Source organism: Idiotropiscis lumnitzeri, chromosome 7 (genome assembly GCF_059441095.1).
Source record: "Idiotropiscis lumnitzeri isolate Australia: NSW breed Sydney's pygmy pipehorse chromosome 7, RoL_Ilum_1.0, whole genome shotgun sequence".
In the NCBI taxonomy this organism is placed as follows: domain Eukaryota; kingdom Metazoa; phylum Chordata; class Actinopteri; order Syngnathiformes; family Syngnathidae; genus Idiotropiscis; species Idiotropiscis lumnitzeri.
In genome coordinates this window covers 16,890,979-16,918,307 of record NC_142397.1, presented here as the reverse complement: position 1 = coordinate 16,918,307, position 27,329 = coordinate 16,890,979, and the positions used below count along the sequence as shown (strand labels likewise).

General features: G+C 41.7%; 1 protein-coding gene across 1 annotated transcript in view; it reads right to left on the bottom strand.

Annotated features, from left to right (window-relative positions):
- The window catches only part of gjd1b (gap junction protein delta 1b), a 32,814-nt gene extending 11,786 nt beyond the window's left edge, over nucleotides 1-21,028 (bottom strand). Inside the window, exons 1-2 of the mRNA XM_088299805.1 lie at nucleotides 20,348-21,028; nucleotides 20,004-20,225 (exon numbers count right to left, since the gene is read on the bottom strand). Coding sequence (XP_088155931.1) covers nucleotides 20,004-20,074 — 71 coding nt within the window. The 5' untranslated portion in view covers nucleotides 20,075-20,225; nucleotides 20,348-21,028. The remainder of the gene's footprint in view (nucleotides 1-20,003; nucleotides 20,226-20,347) is intronic.
- Between the last annotated feature and the right edge of the window lie 6,301 nt (nucleotides 21,029-27,329).

The window sequence follows — 27,329 nt, the reverse complement described above, 5'->3', positions numbered from 1 at the left end:
ACAAGCAATACAACATTATCTAAACTGCGACTACAAACAATTTCAGGAAAAAAAGTAGCACAGTTCCCAAATTGCGTTCAAGTATGAATTAGTTCCAGACAGGGATAAAAAGATTATAAAGTCACCCAAAAAAAAAAATCCAGTGAGGCTGAGACATCGTCTCCTTAAATTAAAAGAGAACTCTGCCAGTGCCAGGACAGTATGTGAGAGATCGAGGGGGGTAGTAAGGAAACCAGCAATGGAAAAAAATCTCATCACAGAGAATGAATTATATAATAGTTTCAACACGCAAACCCACTGCATGTAATCTGTGACTGGGCCAAGGGAGGATTCTTGCATTAGCATTTTTTTTTTATTGTAAATGCCATCAAATAGCTTTAGATTATCCGAACCCATGCAGTAAAACCCTCGCCTACCCAGTCACCCTTTTGTCTAAGAGTCAGAGGAGAGGTATGAATGAACATTTTCCCCTCCACTGGAGGCAGGAGACATCTTCTGCATAAATGTTACTTACCAATCAAATTGTGCCACTCATAATTGCTTATCCTACAGAAATATTTTTGGGGGGTTTGCACACATGGAATTATAGATATTTGCTCCCAAAAATAAATAAAAGAAATAGTTACACTACACTTCATTGCTTTGTGCATACACTTTCTTTATTCATATTCATATTAGCATGTTCCAACACGCTCACACCCTCTGCTCCCAGCAGACGCTGTTTGTTGTTCCCTTTGAATAATATTTTGCCTGTGTGACCACACAGGCGTTGGGATTATGCAAAAGCATTACGCCAACACATCTCATAAACCAAGTGCAGCAATTGGGTTTCTGCCATGTTGCTGCGGATTCATTCGTTTCCCCTTCATAATACTGGGGTGTTTAAAAAGTTACTGTGCAAATGTATTTTCCATTGAAATATGTCTGTTATTTTGAAGTACAAAATGACCTTATGACCATTACGTATAATTTGGATGTGCTTGGGAACATTTACTTTACCGTATTTTCCGGACTATAAGCCACTATTTTTTCCTACATTTTGAACCATGTGGCTAATACAACGGTGCGGCTTTTCTGTGGATTTTTCGTTCACCGGTAGGAGCGCCCTATAGAGCTCTATACAGAAAATACGCTAAATATTTTTTTTTTCTCTTGGTCGGTTCTGTTTTAATTAGCAAAGTCGTTGCTGTGTTAAAAGGCACTGTTTTAACAATCTTTTTTTTTTCTTTTTTTTTTTCAAAAAAGAGTTGCTGCGGGTTATAAACAGATGTGCCTTATGGCCCGGAAAATACAGTTACAGTCCATACATTTGATCCACCTCTTCGACAGTAAATTTCGTGGAGTACATTTTCCTTTAAAAAGACTATTTTCGGTCCCAGTGAAACTTTGTGTAATTTGAGAGTAAGATATTCAGCAAAAAAATCTGCATTAAAATTACATTTTTGAACTATTTTACTCTAAAATCTTCTGTTTACTGGGTCCAAATCTAATGTTTTTAGAGGAAAATGTACTCTGTTAAAGGAAATTTATTACAAAAACTACACACGCAGATTCAGGCCCACCACAAAGACTGTGAAAACCTGGCGTGATGACGCCATGAGTGAATTACAGGACTGCTTTCAAGACACCAACTGGGACCTCTTTGATCATCAGGACCTTGATGTCTACACGCATTGTGTACTGGACTACATGAAGTTCTGCATGGAAACTGTGTCCCTACACAGGACCATACGGACCTTCCCAAATGCGAAGCCCTGGATGTCCAGCCAGGTCCGCTCTCTCCTCAAGGCCCGTGACGCTGCCTTCAGGTCAGGCGACAAAGCCCAGTACAGGGTGGCTCGTGCTGACCTGAGCAAAGGCATCAAGCTAGCCAAGGCAAACTACAAGAGGAGGCTGGAGTCCCACCTTGCCAGCAACAGACCACGGGAGGTGTGGCAGGGTCTACGGAGCATCACCAACTTCCGAGGCAGCAGCATGACCTCTGTAGACCCGAGTGCATCGCTGGCAGAGGAGCTTAACTGCTTCTTCGCTCGCTTTGACTCGCCCCAACCGTCACACCCCGCACTTCATGCCTCAACTCTCCCCCACCCACCGTAGAGGAACACGATGTGAGGCGCGCGCTCCTGGCTATTAACCCCAGGAAAGCTACTGGACCTGACTGAATACCAGGCAAGGTCCTCAGAGCATGTGCCCACCAACTGTCACATGTTTTCTGCAGGGTCTTCAACCGCTCCCTGGCTCAAGCAGCCATCCCCTCCTGCTTGAAAACCTCCACCATTATTCCTGTCCCCAAAAAGTCACCCGCAGTCCTCCTGAATGACTACCGTCCTGTTGCTCTCACACAAGTCATCATGAAGTGCTTCGAGAGGCTGGTTCTCCAGCACATCAGGGACTGCCTTCCTCCCACTCTGGACCCCTACCAGTTTGCATACCGGGCTAACAGATCCACTGAGGACGCCATCGACACTGCTCTGCATGTTGTGCTGGGCCACCTGGAACAACAGCAGAGCTATGCAAGGATGCTCTTTGTGGACTACAGCTCGGCATTCAACACAATCATCCCGGACATCCTCGTCGCCAAACTGGACATTCTCGGCCTCCCTGCCCTCACACGCATCTGGATTAAGGACTTTCTGACCAACAGACCCCAGACTGTGTTGCTCGGCCCCTACACGTCCTCCACCCGTACGCTGAGCACCGGTTCCCCTCAAGGATGCGTGCTGAGCCCTCTCCTATACGCCCTCTACACCTACGACTGCAGCCCGGCCCACGGTAACAACACCATCGTCAAGTTTGCTGACGACACGACAGTGGTCGGTCTGATCTCGGAAGGTGACGAGACAGCCTACAGAGAGGAGGTCCAGAGACTGACGGCTTGGTGCGAGGACAACAGACTGCAACTCAACATTGCAAAAACAAAGGAGATTGTCATCGACTTTAGGAGGAACAAGACGGTGCCGCCCCCCCTCTGCATCGAAGGCGTGTGTGTGGAGAGGGTCCACACGTTCAAGTTCCTGGGAGTACAGATCTCGATGACCTTTCTTGGACACACAACACCACAGCAGTGGTAAAGAAGGTCCACCAGCGTCTGCACTTCCTGAGAGTCCTCAGGAAATTCAACCTGGACAGGAAGCTGCTGCTGGCCTTCGACCACTCGTCCATCGAGAGCCTGCTGACGTACTGTGTCTCTACCTGGTACAGCGGCTGCACTGAGGCGGACAGAGTGAGGCTCCAGAGGACGGTCAAAACAGCACAAAGGATTATTGGCTGCCCTCTCCCCTCACTGTCGGACATCTACACCGCCCGGTGCCTCAGAAGGGCTCTCAACATCGTCAAAGACAATACCCACCCAAACTCACACCTGTTCGACCTGATGCCCTCTGGCAGGCGCTACAGATGCATCAAATCAAGGACCAATAGACTGAGAAACAGTTTCTTCCCAAGAGCCATCTCCATTATAAACTCTCACACAAACACACGACCACCCTTACCTTGCAGAACAGCAACGTGATGTGTTTTTATATATCCTATTCAGTATTATTTTCCATTGCACTAACTATTCTCTTATTTATCTAATTTATATATTTATCTGAATTATTGTTGTATTGCACTGGAGAGGGGAGCTCTCTAATCTCGTTGCACACTTGAGTACAATGACAATAAAGGGATTTCTGATTCTGATTCTATATTGGCTATACAATATATATCAAGACTACATGTCAATGAGTATTGAACAGAAGACGGTGAAATGGGAAATAAGAATGAAAAGTGGTGGCAAAGTCAAAGAAGTCATTGAGAATGACAGATAAGAAGATGAAAAGGGAGAAGAGCAGTTGAGGTTCTTTACCCAGAAACCCCATCACAACCCCCCAACCGCCCCACCTTTCCTTTCCCCTGCTTTCGCATCCCTTCATTCCCCTCTCCACTCAACGTCCTTCCGCTAGTTACCAAGGCAACAGGCAAGGAGCAGAAAGGAGACGAGGGGAGGGAGAAGTGTGTCACTGAGCAGCAAAGTAAACTAAAACAGCTTGTTTTTGCTGAGGTTCTATTGGACCAGGCGCACGCTGCTAGTTGACTGCGAGGTTGAAGATGCTTTGAAGATTTGGAGGGAAAATAGGCCCTATTGCCCTCATTTTACTTCATACATAATTTATTCAGAAAGCTTGCTGGAAACTTAATAATGAGTCACATCTTAAAGATAATGATGCTCTTTTCAAAATAAATTGAAGGGGGCATTTAATTTAATTTGGAGGGACTATAATAATGATTTTTTTTTCTCTGCTGGCAGCTCTTGACTGTGATATAAACCTCTTGAGTGTTATGGCGGACCTGTTAATCCTTTTCAGACTCATAATGTTAACCTTCATCGCTACCTGCTCCCTCTCTGCTTTGCTCTCCCTTTTCGCTGCTCGGCTCTCCCTCCCCCCTCTGTGCCTCACGTGTCACCATGTCTACTCTTAATTACATTTCTCTCCCTGGTTTGATCCTTTGTTAACTTCCTCATATCAAACTGCCCGTCTTTCTGGGCTGTATTTAATTGAAGTTACCGACCATCAATTGCTTGTTCCCTCATCGGAGACTTAAAGGGCAGCATGATGAATTGTTTGGAGTTAACTCTATTTGCTCCTTCGAGAAATTTGGGGAGTTCGACACACTTAGAGCTAAGATGGGTCGACCTAAAAAAATGGTGGCTGCCGATATTATGAGATGTCAGATTACAGCCTCTTGGGGAAGAAAGAAGAAACATCTTTCAAATGCCAATCCACGTGTGCCAAAACTGAATAATCAGCACTGGACGTTACTGTGGATGTAAATTGTAAATTACGACCAATCACCACTAGTTGGCAGATACTGTATATCTTGGCCAAGCGTACGCCTTATATTGCCACATATGACAACATGAGTAGGGTTAATAATTTTTTCTGGAGTTGGAATGATATGTAGGACAAACATATAACCTAAATGTTAACATTTTGAGAGATTAGATATTTGCGAAAAAAAGGTCAAAAATTAAATTCAATATATTAAGACCGCGTATTTTGCCCATGTGCACGGATATCGTCCATATCTAAAAGAGAATTTTTGAAATACACCAGGTTAAGAAGTGCGTGGTCCTATGTGGCACTTCAGTCATGCTGATGAAAAATTGTGTCTCTCTACAGCATTTAAGTTGCCCATCACTGGTCAAGGGTCCAACTGCAAAATGTTGTCCCACGGTGCCCCCTTCTCTACATTTTAACAAATTACATTATGAAGAGGGGCTATAGTTGCAACATCATACAGAACTGGTCGTGATAATACGATGGCCATGTTGTGTTAGATTTCTTCCTCTTGGTGAAGTCGGGATTTGTTGATTTGACGCAAATTTAAGTTTTGAAATTATTCTGAGACGTTTACCAGTGGCGGGCGATGCATTTGGTACCTGAGCCTTTAATCGAGACTTACTCATTATCAAATTGTAATATTAGAAAATGTTAATTCTACACAAAAAGGTAATATAATAGCTACATTATACCCCGTACCTTATCCAGAGCTGTTAAGAATCAGTATTTATCTATTCACATCACCAAAAAAATGTAAATGAAACACATCATACTCACCAGAGATGCTCGTCATTAAATGCATTCATCTGTCAATACCGCTTTAGATGTGTTCTGCTCATTGAACATGATTGCAACTCATTTTGTATTGACCAACCAATCAGAGTACGTAAAAATACTGATGTGATAGAGCCAACAAGCCACTAAATATGATAAAATATATGATATTGCTTTTATGTCAGCAATTAATTTGTAAATCTGTCTCTTATATAAAAACATGCAAAAGAACCCGATATTTTACATAGTCTCTCTATATCTCTCAGTGGTATAAACAGGTAGGACATGGAGGCTATTGTTGGAACTTTGTAAATTAACTCATTTACTGCCATTGACGGCTAAAGACGTCAAAGATTTATTTATTTTTTTATTTATTTACATTACTTGGATGGTAGTGAATGATTTAACCACAATCCGTATCTTAAGTTGAGTTGTAGGATGTGAATTTCAGATGCCAAGGAATAAATATTCTTCCGTCCCACTTCAGACAACCTCCAAGTTGTGTTACACCTAAATATTTACTCAGGTTTCGTTGCATGCAGGTTTTTTTCATCTGCACCATAGCTGTTGCAGCAAATGTTTTGACCATTTAGACATCTGGTCTCAAAGTCACGTTTGCCTGTGCCGTCCCAACACATTGCTTCACAACCATTTCGGCAACCCAGATTCAGGCCACCATTATTGCTGAGAACGTAATGTAGAAACATATGGCACATGGCAGCACATAGTGGCTGAATTCTGACAAAAAAAAAAAAAAGAAAAGACTGGTCGAAATGAAGATAAGCTGTTGGGAATAAATTAAAATAATTACATGGATATTTGAATGCATGTAGGTCACTGCTGATAGTGTTTCGGACAGTAGCGAAGGCTATGCATTGAAGTTTTTGTGTCATTTGAGCGAATTTATTTAAGCCCATGACCGTATGCAGTTGGTCATTCAAACACAAAATAGCAGATCTCGTCACATTATATCAAATATGAACTCTCACAATAATGTAACTACTCTCCGAGACTATCTTGCTGTGGTTTGTCAATAGCTCATAGTTCACAGCAGGTCATCTGGCATCAAGCTATATCCAAGCGCAAACACACGCACATCCACACACTCAAAAACCCACAGGGATGTTCTGGGGCTTGAGGCCAGTGACAGAAGGAGTGAGGTGGCTGCACTGTCTCCTGGTGACAGTCCTTTATCCTGCATGGCCACCTTTTTCCTAACAGGCACACACACACACACACACACACGCACGCATGCATGCACACACAAAGGCACCCAAATGCATCGAAGAATGTAGTGTCCTAACGTCATAGAGACTGAATGTTTATCTGTTACAAGTTGAGCACACCTCTTCATTCACATGTGCATGCATGCAAATATTTTTAATCACAGGGAAACAAACTCGCCCAGATGTTCCAGGGCGTCACAAAGCCGATTGTGTCTGACATTGCCAGGTTCACCCAATCCCCTCAGAGAAGGATAAAACTAAATTCCATACCAACCAGGAATAGTTATTTTAGCCTTACTCTAACGCCTGGGACCCTCAACATGTGGTAACATTAATTAAAATGTGTTTCCTATCAGGTTGTTCCACATAATCACATTTAGTCAGATCAGTTACATTCATTATTTTCGAAACGATCAAAATAAACACCTGCACAATCTTCATCTTGAGTGGTCTTGTGAGCTTTTGTGTTTGTAACTTCAATGGTGTGGAACTGCACTGCATCAAACTGAGAATTGTGCATTGACTTACAATCAGATTTCAACGTAAGTCAATGACATAAATATGTTTATAGCAACCAGAAAAACACAACAATAAGTATTTTTGTAATGCGAAAAGTAGCAGTCTATGGGACTGTACTTTATAAACACATATGGTAGTAACAATTGAATTTAATGGAAGGAAGTAAACAGCCTATATGCCTGTGGGTATTGTTGTATACGCTGTTTGCAAATGTTGCTCTCATATGCGGTCAAATATAAGTTGTTTGTAATTAGAGCAACATATTCTATTTTCATTAGCCCATTTATGGCATTTTGTAGATTGTGCTAGCATTAAGCTATTGAACTTTCATGAGATGAAGCTAATATGTTTGTTACTATGTTATAAATGTGTAATTCTCTTTTTGTTATTCATCCATCGTCAAAACAGCTTATCAGCACTTAGGTCACTGCTAGAGCCAATCCAAGCTGACTTTGGGTGAGAGGTGGTGAACACCCTGAACTGGCTGCCAGTCAATCGTAGCTCTCTTTCTTTTCGGTTTAGTTTAAGCGTAAATATGAACTGGGAGTGGCAATAAATCGACTCAAGGAGGTATTTGGTGTCTTTTTTTTTTAAATTATTCAGTATCTGCTAAAATGCTGCTATTTGTGAATATTGCCGTGATCATAGCTAGTGGATGTAACTGAAATTAAAGACAAAAAAATTGGCTGATCAATGGCGTATATCTCGAAATAAGATAGCTCACTTGTAAGTCAAGTATCGCAATATATTGGTTTCCTCATTTAGCTACTGGAGAAGGGAAAAGCGGCTAACGCACACTTCCACCTAATGTTGTGTTCAAATGTGTTCAACTAGGAGTGTCCAGTATATGCAGTAAAGAACACAAATGTTTGCCCATCAATCGCAGCAATGCTTGCTGATGATTTCATTGTACTTTATGCCTGCCCAAGTGTGAAAATGGCTTCAAGCATGCCTGACAATTGAGCTGCCAACACCATTTTAAAACAGCCACAAGTTGGTTAAAAATAAACCCAACCAAAAAAAAACCTGTGCATCCATGTCAATCAAACATTCATCCTTCATTTATATACATATATATATATATATATATATATATATATTTATATACAATCCTTTTCTACAGCTAAATTATTTAATCAACTCTTGTTGTTTGTTTTAGAATCATCAATCATCTTATTTCATAAAACAATTTAACTCATTCAGCAACAGTGCAACTTCATATTTTCAATATCACTCTTTTGAAAGTGTATACAAATGGTATACAGTTTGAACTTGTCAAACCCTGTAATAAAATGTAACATACACACATTCAACTGAAATGCAAAATAACCTTTTTTCCGCAGTCCTTGTTTCTCTCATGCTTCCGCCCACTGTCAGCAAATGTAGAGGTCCATACTTGTGCTTTGGTATCGATATGATACCGATGCTCACTATAATATCGATTTGTTCAATATTTGGATCAATCTGCACACAGCCCTGCTGTGGAGAGTGTCCAAGAAAATATGGTGAATTAACAGATAAATTATCTTTTATCAATTAAATTGTCTTATTATCCATACAATATCATTTTCTCAAGAGAAAATAATACAACAGGTACACAGTCAGCACAAACATCCGAAAAATAAGAAGAAATCAGCACTGCGTATGTTACCACATACATCAGTCACGAGAAGCCATATATTTACATTTTCTATATTGAATATTTTATATCAACAGTGTTGTTTGTGTTTCCTTGCACTATTTCACAACATATAGTGCTGAATCTTAATTTTGAGTTTTGAGAGCTGCCTAATAAATTCTCACATTCACATTAGGGGCCCTATTTTCGTGATCAGTGCCAGTCCAGCAAGGCATTCCATCTAGATCTACTTGAAGGAACGTTAGACCAAGTGTAGGTAGTTTTACGGACACGCACACGCTGGCGCATCTAAAAAAGGGTGGTTCATGCTGTTGTGGGGGTGACCATAGCCAACTCCATTTGCCGCCAAATAAAAGCTACTCCTCGCATAACCTTTAAAGGAAACAGCATTGTCAATGCTCTTAACTGGTGTGGAAACAGACAGGCCGAATAGCCATCTTTGGATGGATTTTAAATTCCCAACCAGGTGCGGCATGCACCTGCACAAAAATCAGGATGGATCATTTACCGAAATTTGATTATTTATTTTTTTTAACAATTTAGTATATTTACTCGGCGTACTACATACTGTTTCCTTGAAGAGATTCAATTCCTATAATGATATGAATTTTAGGCCATAACACCCAACCCTAATTCAAACTAACAAACATTACACAAACAAATAGAGCCCAGTCCAGTGTGTGCCGGGACCTGATGTCCTGAATAAAGTACTGTAAATTCATCTGTTTCTTTTAGGATATCCTGAAATTGAACCAAATTCCAGTATTTTAATATTTAAAAAAAAAAAAAAGTCACAAAGGATGTGTCAGCTAGGAGGCCTTTATTGTGGCATTGTGAACGATAGGATAAACATAAGAGCATCGTATCAATTCATGGATCCCATGGCACACACAATTATTGTTAGTACTGTTGTTCATCTTGATATGCTTGCATCTACTTGCATTGTTTGCTTGTGCTAATAAATATTTCATGTATATCTTCCGTGCAGCTTAGTTACATGCTGACAAATACTGTAGGAAACATGAATGTACCCACATTCACACAAATAGTTTCATTATAAAATTCTAAATACCACCAGTATAGGTAGCAGCAAGATAAAATGTGCTGCAACCTGTTGGAGAACGTGTTAAATGAGTTATCCAATTGCTATACACTTGTGGTTGTTATAATGATAAATAGATTGCTGATTAATAGTGGAGGGCTGTGTTCTGAGAAACATTCAGGGTCTCAGTGGAGATAACTGTTGCAGTTACCTTGGCAACAGATTAAGGGATCAAGTAAGGGTAAAAATAGACACATAGAAACCAAAAATAGACACACTAAAATATACTTCCAAGAGCTCATTCACAGTAACTCAATAGCACACGTGACAAGCACGAGAAGTGACATGATCTGTCACCATGGAAACATAATAGTCATCGGGTTCTTAGTTTAGGGTTCTCACTGTAGGGTTGAAAAAGAAACAGGAGCAGGCGAAAGAGCAGCAGAAAAGAGAAAGAGAGCAAAATCCGAGGAGGGAGTGCGGGTTGGGGGTTGACGAGGGAAACACAGATAGAGAGAAATGATGGGCGTAATCCAGATTAAAACGGTGGGTTTTGGACAAACCCGAGTAAAGAGTGTTGCGTTCATGCCAACTCCCCACCCACTGTAGCTCTCCCGTGCCAAGCTCCAACCCAAATCAGATGCTCTGGCACATGCAGGGAGCCTCCATCACACACACATTCGTCCCAAAAGCAAATAGTGTCGAGCATCGACCACCAGCACTTAACCCGAAATGGTCCAAATTGGCATCACCAATGCTTCCCATTTTATTACTTACTGACTGGAAATGGAAATGCAAAAATACAAGAAGCAGGTATTGAACTAGAAAGTTGGTGCATGTTATAAAATGCAAAATAAAGGGGGCAATGAGTAAGGGTGTGTTGAAATAGAAATGTATACATGATATACGTGCATACAAAGCACTTTTTTCACTTACTTTGCTATTTCACGACACATATGATCATTCTCTTATCCATCCACAATTTGCCATTCCTTGCACTGTCTTTCAGAATGACTATCTTCAGGATTCCGATTGGCTCAAACGTACTTACATTTGATGGTTATAGAAACTCCGACTGCGACTGACAAGCAGCTTTGATTGGCACTGTACGTGTTCACATGAGTACAGCCTGGTTTTTTTTCTCATATGAGAAGTAATAGAAAATATTTACTTGATTAATTATGTCATTCATAAAATTTATGCTTGATAGAACTAAATAGCCTGATATTTTACTGACCAAAGCATGTTCAATTAAAAAGACATCTAATCCCAAAGTTTTGCTGTTAAATCTAAACTTCTGAAAATCACAACAAATCTGTCTCATTATTGCAGTGCCTACCAAAAATCTCTCCATAATTGGCTAGCAGTGTTAATGTAACATATTGCCCAGAGTCAAACACACTCCTGCAACTTCACTGCTTAATTGAAGATCTTGCAAATGGAGATTTTGTGTGCGTGTGCATGAGAGAGAGAGAGAAAGAAAGAGAGAGAAAGTGAAAGTGTGAGTGTGTCTTGGTGTGAAAGCACTCATATGACTGTGTGTGTGTGTGTGTAGGGGGGGTGTGCGTGCGAGTGTGTGTGTGTGGATGCGTGTGAGAGTGAGAGAGAGAGAGAGAGAGAGAGAGAGAATATCTATCTGTTTTTGCCCCCGAGTAATGAGTAAATATAGTAACCACGCTGCTCCTTTGCTTAGGTGCACGACAACACTTGTATATTTGGATGGCCATCTGGTAGTGTGTGCGTGTGTGTGTGTGTGTGAGAGAGAGAGGGAGAGAGAGAGAGAGAGAGGGAGGGAGAGAGAGAGAGAGAGAGAGAGAGAGAAAATGGGTTGGCTTTGTTTGGGTGGGGGGTGAATCCGATGGCTCTTTTCATAGTGCGTTTTAGAGGTTGTCAGGTGTTTAGGCTGTACTCCGTATTATTTATTCATGTTGACTCAGTCACACTGCAAAGATGATGCTGTCTCTCTCACACACACAGACCGGGCCCTATTTTTGTGCCCAATGCAAGTTAAGTGCAAAGTGTGGTCTAACTGTGAGATGGATGTTGGCACCGTTGTGGGAGTGAACACAGCCGACTTGCTTTCATGCCAATGAAGGCGGCTCCTCTCATTCCCTTTAAATTCTATGCAGGAGAGGTGTGCGGTCTAACTCAGGCATCTTCAACCCTGTTCCTCTGGGGCCGGTGTCCTGCTTGTTTTCCATTTCTCCATGCGGCAACACACTTGATTCAAATAATCAGGATTGTTATCTAGCTTCTGCAGACCTTGTTGATGAGCTGAATCTAAAGTCAGTCACCAAATTGTCAGGTGCGCCGGGGGCGAGTAAAAGACCAGCGAGGAAATTCCCAAACATGGTAACCTTGATCTGCCCCAGCACAAAAATGCGATGCAAGATGCGACAGTTTTTATCCAAAGCAAAAATAGAACCTATACAGTCCAATGTGTTAATATAGCCGAAATACATCCTTGTTCATTACATACCCCAGTGTGAGGATGCAGCCAGTGGTAGGAGTTGAGCAGAGTGAGGTTAAGCAAATATAGATAAACTTTTTATCCTTATGTGAGAGGTTGTGCTATAATGGGGCTGCACAGAGAGTATGAACATTGACTGATGCATTAAGATGCGCAGCGCAGGAATTGTATTTGAAGTCTTGCATACATACAGTAGAATCGTGAATTAAGTAAAAGTAAAAAAATAAAATAAAATACCTAGCACTGGCCAGCATGGTGCAGCTCGGTCTGCCAAATTCTCAAACACATTTAGTAAGGTGCACCGCCCTTAAAAATCAAGATGCAGCAGTTTTTATGGCGAGCGAACATGTGATGTGCAGGAAAATAGAGTTTAGCAATAGCGTTCACTCAGTGATATTATAAGTGCGTGTTGGTACGTATGTGTGTCCCGTGCATTGAAAAAATCTTTTAGATTCTCATCTACACTATCATGGCCGCGAGGATTCCTTGAGAACTTGCTGTAGAAATGATCTCGGAAGAGGTAAACGCTATGTGCTTTAACTGAGGATCTGGCATCTCAGATGAATAGGAAACAATGTTGTAGTGGTTCCCGACCTTTTGTGTGTTGAGGATTCTCCAAAAGTAGCTGATGTGATTTTGCTGTGGTTACTTTCTTTGTAGCGAACAAAAAACATTGTTGACGTTTTTTATGAGATGATTGAGAATAATTATTTATCATCTTGCAATTCAATTATTAAAAACCCCTGGTTGGAAAACACTGCAATAGAGGACCCAGACTATCGTATTGTCCACTGGGAGTTTGCTGCTGTTTGAGCGACTCAGCAATAATGCCCCTCCACAAGTCCTTGCAGGAGTTCTTGGGCATGGTAAACTTTTATGACCAGTTTATTCCCCAAATGACTCACAATATGCGGCCCAAGGATGAAATGGACTCATCCCCGGGGTTGGACCAAGTTGGACTCTGGCAAGGCTGCATTGGCCAATGCAGCTCTGCTAGCGCACCTGTCTCCCACTGCCCCAGACGCCCTCAAGACAGATGTGTTGGACATTGCAACGGGAGCATTGTGTGAGGAGTGGGTGGGCAAGGCCAGGCAACCACTGGCCTTTTTCAGCTGGCAGCTCCGTGACAACTCGAGGAAGTACAGTACCTTTGACAGAGAGCTCTTAGGCCTTTTTCTCGCCACCTGACACTTCTGATTTCTCTTGGAGGGCCACCAGGTCACTGCCTGCGTGGACCAAAAGCCGCTGACATTTACCATGGTCAAGACCTCGGAGACATGGTCTACACGGCAGCAATGTCAGCTTGCCGCCATATTGGAATTCACTACAGACATCCGTCATGGCTACCTCACATCTAACCGAGGCCCAAAGTGGACGGCGGTAGTGGGGTGAAGATTTACCGCACTAGGGCATATCACCTGCAATGCAACAGGCTCTGCGAGCGTTTTCATCATTCCATGAAAGCTGCTGGGTTGACCGTCTCCCATGGGTCAAGCTGGGTCTCAGATCTGCTCCCAAGTTGGACCTCCAGACCTCATTTGCTTAGTTGGTTTACAGCCAGCTACTGTGTTCCGAGGGACTTCATCCCAGATGCTGCAGCCTGTTGGTCTGCTAACTGTCATTGACCTGTGTCCAAGGGGGTGGTCGCTGACGATTTTGTCCCCATTCCAACATCCCAACATGAACCCCGCTTATTCCGCCTTACGCAGCATTGACGTTTTTTTTTCTTGACCCTGTTCATAATTACATGTTCTTTTATGTCCCTTTGCTATAGTGAATTATTGGGGTTGCCTGTGTGGTGACGGATAAGGGCGAGGTATTCACCAGGGACCTTACACTTAACAGAGGGGGAGAATTAAGTTTCTTGAATCAAAGAGATGACAGAGGTGAATGAGTTCAAGGGTAATATCATCTTGCCTGCCATGAAAACAGTCAGTTTGGTGTGGGAAGTAAAAGTGACATGATTTGCCTTTGTGTCCTTGTTTCGCTATTTACTGCATCTCCACAGTACCTTTTTTACTAGTCAATTAAGTTGTGGTGTGATCAAAAACACAACAAAGTGTGGTATATTGGTTTAACATCTATTTTAAATCTAATTTCAGCAACACACCCTTTTGTTATGTTTGCATTTGTACTTGGTTGCTAGTTGAAATAACGTGAGCAGTACTTGAACAATGACCTACACGGGACTAATGCTAAACCTGTAAGCCTTGCTGAGTCACCCTCTAGGAGAGAGCTTTTACTTCGACCACTTGCTTTGGTCTTTATTCATCTCTTCCTTACTCGTATCCACATACGAACAATTTATCTGTTTGGGTGTCTTCATCCCTTCTACGGAAAGTACAATCCCATATAATGCTTTTGTCACGTAAACACAATAAGAGATGCATTGATTAATCCACCATTCTTGTAAGCAGCGAGTGAACCCTGACCTTGTGTGGACTGAGGATATTAATGAGAGCCTGAATAAGAGAAGATGAAGGGGATACTTTGTCTTCCAAACCACTGCTCTAAATTTGTAAACATCAATATTTAAGATGGTTTTGTTATTTCAGTGCATTGCTGCCACATAGGGCTGGGCGATATGACTGAAAAGTATCACAATATAAATAATTCATGTCAGTTGCTATGGATATACACATACATATGGGTTGTTATATATATATATTTTTTAAACCCAATGGAATAAGAAAATATATTAAACAGGTACAATCAAACACAACTATCCAGAAGAAAACATCACCCACAATATCTGGTGGCAAAACTCTTTTTCAAGGAATGTACAATGTTTTAGTGTAAATTGTAAAGCAACGTCTTCCTCCAGGCTCCTGGCTCAAGCAGTGCCGACATAAGTGGTTATTTACAAAAGCTATACCTCATTATTGATAAATTTACATTGACCTTCATCACAATAAAGGGCTTTCTGATTCTGATTTGTTGTTCATACACTGAACGGTAGCAAAGTAATACTCACTTGGAGTGCATGCATTGCAATTTAAAAATCGTCTCAGTTCTACTTCACTTGTTAGTGGGCATTAGATTACCAGAAGACATGTTCTTCTTTCACCAGATTTAACGTTATGATTATGTCCCCTGGGGGTATTAGTTTGCACAATATAATATTATTGCAATAATATTATTGCAAAAGTTGGACTGAGGCGACTGGTAATTTATTCAAACAAAGCTCCGCCACACTTTTGTTCAACGTGCATTCGCCACACGCACATACTTTTTGGGATCAGCTGCTTCTACTTCATATACGCACACTTGGTACATGAACAGTCAGCGACTCAGAAGCACTGAAAACACTCTTTTGTTTATACATGATTTTTTTTTCTTTCGAACATTTTGCTGAAGGCATTTCATATTGATATTGATTTTGAACATTTAATTGCCGAGCCCTATTGCCAGTAAAATATTATTAAAAAAAAATCTTAATTTTTTTCAGGACAACTACTTTAAATAAGTTGCACCATCTATCAGTTCACGTCACCACTTGCAAGAATGAACACTCACATTTCAAATATTTTGATAAATGCTTATTGATGGAAGATACAAGTGAGTTGCAGTAGGGCATACACAGATCCAGTATAAAATGCCCCCCATCAGTGATTCATAATCTCCCTGTGGAGCATGTTAGGTCATTTTAATAACCATCTTCTTACAGCCTCGCAGAAAAGGCAGTGACATTACAGCCCACGGCTCCCCAGGGGTTATTACATATGGATGGTGGAAGTGTGAAAGCAGAAACAGTAAGGGATGAAATGAATGAAAGGCGAAGGTCTCACTTGGCCAGCTGTAAGTGTCTCTTTTTTTTTCCTTTCTTTGAACAATCACTCAAGGGAATTGGACACAAGCAAAGCAATAGCACAGCCTATTTCTGGTGTCGTGCCTTCTCTTTATTTTTCTGTCCCCTCTGCTCACGTTTGCCAGATCAGCTTCCTGCCATACAAACAGAATCATCCATCACCTCCATGGGGGTTGTGAGTGCTTTGGAGGGATTTGCTAAACAAAAGCATGTAATGATCTAAAGGTCATGTGATGACAGCGCTATGCCCATCAACAAACACACACGGAGGCACATGTAAATACCGCTCACTGATTAATATTGGTTTTAGGTTGGTGTGGTACAGTACTGCTGAAAGAGGACACGTGGCACATAAACGCACGCACAAGTATACGCATGCGTTCCTAGATGGACGATTATACCTGAGTGACGAAGCTCATTTGATTCAGTCATGCAGACATGGACATGCAGTATGCAGAGCGGGTCAGTCTATGTCATGATTAAAAAAAGCAACTTATGTAAGAAGGAAGAGACGCACTCTTGATCACCTGCACATAAGTGTCCCAAAAAAAGACACAAACAGATTGTTGTCATCAACGTCTCTTTTTCATGTTTTCTTCCTTGTCTCCTAAACCTCAAAATGCTCCCAGGCAAAATTTATTTTTACATCAAAATGCAGTCTTAGCCTTTGGTCCTTTGCTCAAGCAGTAATATGTTATGGCTTGCCGTAATTAGAGTATAATGTCTAGTTTGTTAACAACAAACAACAGTGACACCTTAGTACTTTAAATTGTATTAAAATTAGTGCTGTCAAGTGATTACTTTTTTTTAACTAGTTAATCACCAAAAAATACATGATTAATTGTGATTAATCACATTTTTTCAACTACTATTTTTTGCGAAGCTTATAACAGATATTTACTTGAATAATATCTTGGAATTGATGTAAAATCAGCAAATATGAAGTACATTTAATTCAAAGACTGTTCCAATAGCTTTCTGGGATTCTTGAATACGATCTAAATGGAGACATCTATACAGACATTTATTTTCGAAACATTTCTCAAAACTGCCCACAAGTGCCACACTCCAGCAGTGTTGGTTTGCCACGCCCAATGTTTTGTTCTAAGACGTACTAAAGACAGCTAATATGGCACAATATTTGCAAAGTATGCAAATTATTTTTAAGTAAATCAAACTGAGTTAAAATATTTAACTCAGTTAAGTTAAAAAAAATTTTGGATTAATTACCTGAGTTAATGCTTTAATTTTGACAGCCCTGATTAAAATACATTATTAATGTTACTAATCTACTAAATTGAAAGTCAAGGAGATAGTTTATCATCCTAATACTCTTAATAAAGAAAATCCCACAAGGCCTGAGAGCACAGAATTATACAGATAACACCTGCTCTGAAGTAGTGATGTCTTATTTTATGACTTCCTTGAGCTTCTTAAAGCTTTAATTGGCATTCCATTTGCAGTGACCCATGAGTACAATTATAATGCAAACGGACAAGCCCAAAGACTATTCCTTAAGTATCCCGCACCTTCTGTCTAGTTGCATTTCCTCTGCCATTATTGAAGATCAATATCTGTTGAGTGGGAGGACACGTGTGAAAATTTAGCACTGCTACATTGACCAATAGTGGCTCATAAATGAGACTACAGAGACATCATGAGTGATTTGTTGACAGCGGTTAGGTATAGAAAATGCTTATCCTCAATGGTTCTGTGTACCGACGGGAGCGCAGTTCCACAGTTTGTCACGTGTTACCGTGCAAGTCGATTTACAGCTGGACCACAGCCAGTAATGGCAGAAATAAATCATGGGTAACAGGTGAATACACAAGGGCTCTCACTCACACACCGAAACCCCCCGAACAGAAAGACATTTAAGCTTAGGTAAATGCATTGAAACGCATGTTTTACACGGTGTGATGGAGTCTCACAAGTTTGCTCACGGCACAAACGTGGCACCCCAGAGAGCAATAATTTAGTTATTCTCTTGACTCTTCAGCTATTCTGAAAATTATTTCTGATTCATTTCCATTTGGTTGCCCTATTCGACAAAATAAATAAATGCAGCACGGCTCCATTAAAAAAAAAAAAAAAAAAAGTCATCTCTCAGTTAAAAAAAAATAAATAAAAAATTGTGTAACGACCTGCCGAATTTATTATGTCACAATTTCATATGTAGCATTCCATTCTTGCACACTTGTCATTGTAACATCACATGTCTAGGCAACAAAAATAAACGGCAGGAAATGATGGGAGGATTTTTGCCTCTGGACGTCCTGGGCGCCCTGCTGAGGTCACGACACAAAGCACCATCTCGTGACGAGACAGTCCCCTTGGCTTCTTCCCAACGCCCCGCAGACAGTCGCCATGTGTCTGCGTGCTTGTCTGTGACAATAAGTGCGCCTTGTTTCCTTTGCCTTCACCTTGCCTAGTTCTCCTTCTTTCCTCGTGTTTCTTCTCAATTTTTCTTTGTGCTTTTACTGCCTAACAACTCCTCCTTTCTATCTCTTTTCCATATCAGTCTCACAGAGCGCCTGCGGCAGCGTGACAGTTCATTGCATTTCCTCCCAGTGTGTCATGATGGAAGGCAAGCAAATTCTGACCGCAACACCAAAGTAAATAAAATAAACCAACTGATCCGTTGACAGATCATATTTGACTTTCACTGGCTAAGTGAAATAATAACATGCAAGTGAAAGTAAGCGTGACTGAGTTGGTTCATGATATCATTATCAATATAAGCAACTGAATGGGACATGTAGCAATGTAGAACAAGTGTTACACGAGCAGAGCCCATCTTTCTGTTTCATGAATAGACTCAAGAACGATTTACACTCTGGGCAGAATACTCATCTTCAGCACATCATTTACTTCATAAAACGCCTGCGTGTATTCACTCAATAATTCAAGATTTGTGCTAAACACAGTGAGTCAGGATGCTTTCGGGAGAAGAGGTTCATTTAAAGTGCTAATTCATACATGCTAATAATGAATGCATGCTCAACCTGAATTCTTTTTAAACGTGTCCCAAGAAAACCCCAATGTCAGGAATACTTTAAGTCCCTGACTAGTTGTAAAATTATTTTATACTGACTACTGAGCTGATGTGCCTGTGGGGCTAAAGCACTCATAAATAATTTCCCCTTCTGCGGCCTACAAGAACGAGTTATTCAAAGTAAAGTACAAGACATCGCGGCATGTAGATGAATACATAAATCATATCCTCCATGACCTTACTCAAGTGGCTCGATTTTATTTATATTTAGGAATGACATAATCGAGTGACTGGAAAAGGGGGACAACTGTGTGCGCACGTGTAAAGAGAAGGCGAGGCACTGGAGTATGACAAGAGCGGAGAACGTGAATGAAGGCAGTGGACTCGAAAGGCGAGATGTCCTCACACTGCCCGGCTAGCAGCGATAGCCAAAGCCTTTGCGTGGGCTAATAGTGTCTCTCCTGTTTGCCTAAATCTTCCATCATGTCACTCAGGGGGATTAAAGAAGCTAAAGCCCCCCTGGCGCTGCCAACAGCCCCTCTGGACCAGCAATCACTTAACGGGCAACTAGATTCCTCCTCAGGATATGCAACAAGTATGTTTGTAACTGAACACGCTACATACTAAGGATGAGGAGCAGATGCTCTTATGAGGATGCGTGAAGTGACTTGTTTGTAATGTGCCAATATTAATCCATGCAGACTCACCTTCCTATCATAGTAGAGTGCTGTTGCACGGCAGCCTCCAAGAGGCGCTCGAGGATGGTCCATTCTCCCATGGTTGCAGTTTGGAGGCATCCACTGGGGGAAGGGGAGATAAGGCTGACCCCCTAACTTTCGATAAGACACCAGCGTTGGTGTTCAACTCTTTTCTTCGAGTCCACTTGAGAGTGAAGGTGAAGCAATACAGTTTACTGTGGTGTTGCGAATCTGAAAAAGCAAGGGAAGTCATTCACAAAATATCTCACATATAGGGTTTGTCCATGAAAGCGCTTGAAACACTTGGACTGAGTACGTACTCCAGTTAAAAAAATAATTGCTTGTGTTCTTACCAGCTGTCCAAGAGGGGCTTCACACTTTCCTGTTTGCCTCTGATCACACACTCAGACCAGTGCTTGTCTCCGGATGATCTTCAAGAAGCAGCTACAATTAGTGCCAATGAGCATCCATCTCCCAAATACTAACACTCTGCCTCCACACACTCATTGAGAGCAGCTAGTCACACCAAACCGGGGTCATGTCCACACGCTCATGTGTGCCTGAATGAAAAGAGATATGCATCTCCCGCCCATCCTCTTCATTTTCTTCTCCTCTCATCCAAGCTGGAGTAAGTCCTTCCTCTCTCCTGCTTGTGGTTCAGGCAGCGTTGAAGAGAAGCATCACCCTCGTGCCTTCCTCCACCACAGACTCCTCCACTCCCACTCCCTCCACCACTGTCTCCACTGCTTCTGCTCCTTCCACTTGAAGTCGTGCAAGAGTCCTTTCGTGGTTGCTCCTCTCCTCCTCCTCCTCACTGCCTCTCTCTCTCTTTCTTTCTCTTAACAAGAGATAGTTCTCCTTTCTTTTACTCACCTCATCTTCTCTTTCTCTCTTGGTTCCTCTGTTTGCACACTCCACCTAACTCGCTTTCGCTCTCTCTCGCTCTCTTGCTCGCCGAGCTAGTAGGCAGCCAGACCGAGCGTGTGTCTAGAGGATTACAGAAAGGATTCATCTCTCTGCTCCTCCCCCTCCTCTCGCTCACTCTTCATCACCGTATTTATCCCCCCAAGCACCCCCCCACACACTCACACATATATTTATACAGTAGCTCATACAGCTACACCACCCCGTTCCGGAATAACACTCTCCTCATCGCAATCATTTTTTTGCTTTCTGCCTGTTCTCATCACCTTCCCTCACGCTGTGTCATGCATCGTTGCTTCACTGCAAAGGCAACGCTTGCTGTTTACTCACTTCCAGAGCCACAACGAGGCTATGCAAGGATACTGAGCAGGCACAGGGGAAGTGTGAGACAGAGAGAAAATGTGTTGGAATGAGTGAGTGACTAACTCACTGACTGTGTCACTGTGTGTGCAATGACAATGAAATTAGCAGCACGCGTTAGGATTTTGAGTAATTTACATCGAGGATGCTTACGATTAGCTGGCAATCAGTTCAGGGTGTACCCCGCCTACTGCCCGAAGATAGTTGGGAAAGCCTCCAGAACGCCCGCGACCCACGTGAGGAGAACCGAATCGGATATTAAATCACACATATTCACAATTACACCAAGAGACAATTTAGAGTGTTCAATCAACCTGTCATGCATGTTTTTGGAATGTGGAAGGAAACCGGAGTACCTGGAGAAAACCCACGCAGGCACGGGGAGAGCATGCAAACTCCACACAGGAAGGCCAGCGCCGGAATCAACCCCACGACCTCTGCACTGTGAGGCCATCGTGCTAACCAGTCACCACCGTGCCGCCAGGCTTGAGATATATAATGGAAATAAATGTACAACATACAGTGGACACAAAAAGTCTAAATACCCCATTTTAATGCAATTGTTGTGCTATAAAAAAAAGAGACCATGAGAAATAATTGCAAAACCTTTTTTTTCATACCGTTGTTGTAAACTATAACCTGTGCGATCATTTCAAGTAGCTCGGATTAACCATAAATGCAGTTCAACTGCTTCAGCAGGTGTTTCCTTATCTTGTTTTTAACTTTCGAGCAGAAGCCTGAAGGTTTTGTGCGAGGGCGGCAATCAAGGAAGCGCAAAATAAAATAAATAAATAAATAAGTAAACACCATAAAAAGCCTGCTAGAAGAAGTCAACTTAACTTGGGGTTAATCAGATGCACTTTAATTGGTGACAGGTGTGTGCTCACTCCCATTTGACAGGAGGAGTTTAGGCCTATTTCATTGGGGAGAAACTCCCCTAAAATGTTCTTGTAAATCTGTACGTCTGTCTTTTACTGTACTTCAGGATGCCCCCTGCCGTGCATCGTTATCCAGTCCTTTCCATCCATCCATCCATCTTCTGTACTGCATCTCCTCACAAGGGTCGCGGGGGTGCCGGAGCCAATCCCAGCTGTTTTAGGGCAGTAGGCGGGGGACACCCTGAACTGGTTGCCAGCCAATCGCAGGGCGCACAGAGACGAACAACCATCCGCGCTCACACTCATACCTAGGGTCAATTTAGAGTGTTCAATCGGCCTGCCATGCATGTTTTTGGAATGTGGGAGGAAACCGGTGTACCCGGAAAAAACCCACGGTGAGAACATGGAAACTCCACACAGGATGGCCGGAGCCGGATTTGAACCCACGCCCGATGCTGTCTCTCACTGTGAGGCCATCGTGGTAACCAGTCGGGCCACCGTGCCGCCCCATTTTGAGAGCGTTCTTATTTCAAAACTTCTAGTCCGTGTTTTCTCTCCTATCTCAATATCAGTCGTACAGGCCAGAGCATCTGGAATGCAGACTCTGGGTAACACACAGTCGATAGTCAAAGGCAGTGGTCACCAACTCCGGTCCTTGAGGGCATGGTTGTTTGTTTGTCTTTGTGTGCCCTTTGATTGGCTGGCAACAAGTTCAGGGTGTCCCCCGCCTACAACCCAAATACGGCAGGGATAGGCTCCAGCACGCCCGCGTGAGGAGAAGCGGATCAAATAATGGATGGATGGGGTTCTTCAAGTCGTTTATTTGTCACTTTAAATGGTTGTTTCATGCAAAACTGGCATGTAAAACGCTAAAAAAACAAACAAAAAAAATAACACGAACGTCCACTAGCTAGATGCTCCGCTATCATACAGTTAATGGCAGCCGTGATAACCAAAATAAGTTACAGTAAATTATAAACCTTCAAACAACACGCAGGTAACAGTCCAGGGTGTTGCATTCTTATTTTTTTTTCTATAACCATGAAGAGGCCCCAGGAAACAACAGCACATCTGCGTTTAAACGTGAAGCTCTCCTCAGAATGCTAACAAACAGTTATGTGTGTGCCTTGTAACCATGGCAACATCTCATGATGAAAAAGAGGTGGACAGTTTTTGATCACTTTTCTTTTGGTTGGGCATCATATCCCTGGTTTGTAATGATTTTTTGGAGGACCAAAGAAACTTTTTCCGCCTTCCACCCTCCACCTATTACAGCCAACAATGCCACACACTCAAGGCATGCGGCGCTTGCCGAACAATATGTCCGCCGACAATGAATTGTGGGTAATCTAAAGCCCTCAAAACACTATTGCCTGCCTTATTACCAAGCAGGACAAATAGAAGTAAGAAAGAGAAAAAGATACAGTGAAGGATGGACATTTTTCAAGAAACTAAGTCTTCATTACTGCTGATAGAAACATTTAGCTCTTGTTTAACAGCACTAAATCAGAAACTAAGAATGGTCACTCGTAATGTAGACTGTCTTGGCATCATATGGAAGTCAATATTTATATGAAATCTTAAACATTTCAAATACAACTTGTATTACACAAAACTTTTTTACGTAACTAGTTATAAGAGAGTGTACACATTTATGCAACCACATTATGTCAAGTGTTAATTTTTAAGTGTGCCCCTCAAAAAAGCAAGGCATTTGATCATTGATGTGTAGACCTTTCATATCCACTGCATAATAGAGATAATTATACAATAACTTACAGAAACAGTCAGTGTCGGCTGACAGTGTCACTGCAATAATTAAGTTTAATGTTTTTTTTTGGGGGGGGGGTCTCTACGTAGGCCCATTTCAACCTCTGAAAACATCACAAAACAACTCGCCATTTCACGGCTATCTTAACAGAACAAGAAATGAGCAGCCCCTGTGCAGCTTAGGCGCAGTTTCTGTGACGTCTGTCGTATTTCACATTGTGTACCGAGAGGGTTTTTTTTTGTGTGTGTGTGTGTATTAAATTGCTCATAGGTCGTTATAGATTACATTTAAATTTGTAATAAATGGCAAGCTGAAGGGTTGGCCTCACTAGAAGTCCCGGGCTCCAATTTATTCCCAGTCCAACTTCGACAAGTTGACGTGCTAGGCTTGTATTTATCAGAAATTGACACCCACTCGCACCACAATGCCGCCGTATTTCTGGCTGGACCGCTTTCACTACATAGACAGCGGGCAACCACCAATCTGCGGCTTTAGTTATCAAAGAAAAGCCCTTAAATCACTACAGATTCTTCAGGGGAGACAAATTGTGGTGTTGACATCATTTTTACACACAGACCTATTATATAAGAGCCCTAGCCAGTGTCCCTTTAAGTACTATATCACAAATTATTATTATGACAATGATGTGCTATTGGCATATTTGAAGTACTCTCCAAGCAAATCTTGTCTGTGAGTGCGTGTGTATGTTTTAAATTGCTACTGCTACACCTGACCTCAGCTGGCTTAAGCTCACATCTGGAGCGTGTCAATGCGCTCCAACATAGCATCTGTGAACCCGACACAGTCCAGAGGTGAGAGGCAGGTGATTCTATTTGGTAATGAATCACTCTGACTTTCCACACACACGCACAAACAGAGGCACTATCCTAAAACAGTCTGGCAGCACTGTGCCTCTCAAATGGAAAAAAAAGAGAGACAAAATGAGGGAGGAAAAAAGGAAAAGCAAAACACAAACAACTTAGCTGCCATCTGCTTCTGTCTGGCAGGAGGAAAAACAAAAAACAAACATATTTCCCTGACGATCAAGCAGCTTTATGAGGTGCACAGCAGCACCGACGTTTGGATTTAATGACTTCTTTTTGTTATACAAAGTCCTCATTCCAGTGGATTTTCTTTTATTACTTGCTGGTTTGGGGATGGCAAAATCAATTGGTTGGCAACGCTTTGCTCCACACTGAAATGGAGCAGCTGCTGAAAAATTACAAGCCAGGAGACAGTGTGTACAAAGGAGGAGGATGAATACTAATTTGGCAATCTTCAGACTGCCCTCATTTTGTCTTGCCACACTCACTGCAACACAAGCTACTTCAGTTATGTGGTGTCTCTGAACACTAGAAGGCACTATGCAAAAGAAATACCGTAAACATAGTACAATGACTAAATACCCAAAGTATGCCAACCATATTTCCTCCGCGTGTTTACAAAATAGAGAAAAGAATTGCAAGACTGCTCCTGAGAACACAAGTCATTCAAAACTGACAATTTCAGGTGATACTGCATGGCCGCCTGGCTTTCTCCACTGAGGTTTGATGACGGGAGCACAGCTGGCTGAGCCGGTAGCCGAGCTGTGCGGAATAATGACAGCCCGTGAGAGATGTGATGCTTGCTTGACAACCCACTGCCCAAAAGAAGTTAATCATCCATTTTTTAGAGCACAATCATTCATATTTACCTTAGATCGTCTCCAAATGGTTGGTGTAGCTCCTTCTACACCTTCCTATAAGTTCTTGTTAAAGTGGTATCAGTGTGTAGTATAGCAGTACTTTTATTTTTTTTTTTAGTTTGAGTCCAGGCTACAGTATTGGCACCAATGCATCCCTGTTTTGTTTTTTTTAAATCACCAAACCTCATTTTAAAATAAACTGAAGAATGGTTCAGCAAAATATCTTTCTAGTCATCCATCAGCTTGCAGTAATGCACATTTGTAGTTTGAGGGAATCCATGGCTACAATCGGCTCTTAGGCAAAAAATTTCCCCTTCATTTTGTTTTTATTTGATGCTTAACATATTTCCAGATTTGTCTACTGCATATGAAATAAGTGCAGCATTTTGGTTTTCAAAACAAAGTGGCCATCTGGATACATCGTCATGGATCTGTGTGCAGCATTCTCTCATTAGCCATTGGATTCTCTTCGGCAGTTGCTCTCACCAACTGGGCTGTAGTAGTTCATTAGAGATTGTCATGTCTATCATGTGGAGTTATCCAATTGCACTTAATTGGTTCCACAGTATATAATTATTTTTTAACACTTTGTACATCCATCTATGCTAACAACTTATGGGCAGAACATACGAAGATGTATCCATGGGTTTTCTTCCGTCTCTTTAATTGTCTCTAAACGGGTTAAGTACTGCGTATAGATTTCAAATATTTGCACTAAGAGCAGAGTGAAATATAATAATAATGCTGTTTTACATGTACTAGCCCTGGAACAACAAACGAACGAATGAGAGAGAGAGAGAGAGAGAGAGAGACGTGCAAAAACATGGAAGTGATAGTGATAGCTGTCTGAAGAAGCAATTGAGGGCCAAAGTAAGCATCTTAAGCTGCATTATATTTGAGGAAATAGGTGAAGTGCATTAAATACAGCCACCTCTACAGAGCGACCCTAGTCTGTGAATTTGCCTAGTGTGACAACTAAAGTCTGAGAAAGGTTCCAGTACGCTTGGTAACTAGAGCTGTGTTCGGTATTGAGGGATAAAAAGCGTCACCCGGTGTTTTTAATATAGCATGCTTTGTGGCACCAAGGATGTAAATAGCATTTAAAATGCATGTAATTTTGTCAGATACATTTTTCCTTATTTTTATTTGTTTTTTCATGATTTGCTAGTACACTAGTCAGTTTGCTGTGATGGCATAATTTGGTTTTTTTTTATTAATTAAATATTTATTATAATATTTAATTTATTAAAGAAAGTGTAATCGTCTCTCACTGCCTCACCACAATATAGAAAATACTCCAATTAATAACATGGAGACCCGTGACTATTCGTCCGAAGTGGCTAATGTATGTGCAAATCCGTTTTTTATATCTAAATTTAGCTATTGTGGCTTTTGATCAGGTGAGTTTTGGAGTCTGGAAATTACAGTAAATGGATGTGAAACGGAAATTAGTGAGATAATGGGCTTTAAATAGTTATCAATTATGAAACCTTAGCCTCTCGTCATGCATTTTTTGGGAGGGGGGCAGACTTGTGAAAAGTAGAAAAATGAAAGAAAAATGAAATCGGGCATCAGCTGCAACGCATTTCCTTTTTAGATGATTGTTTATCACCGCCGTTCTGCTATGAAAGGGAGGCGTACATGAAATGCACCGACTTCCGGACTGCGCTGCTAACGCTAACACAGGTAAGCCATGAAACTCAATTACCCACAATGCT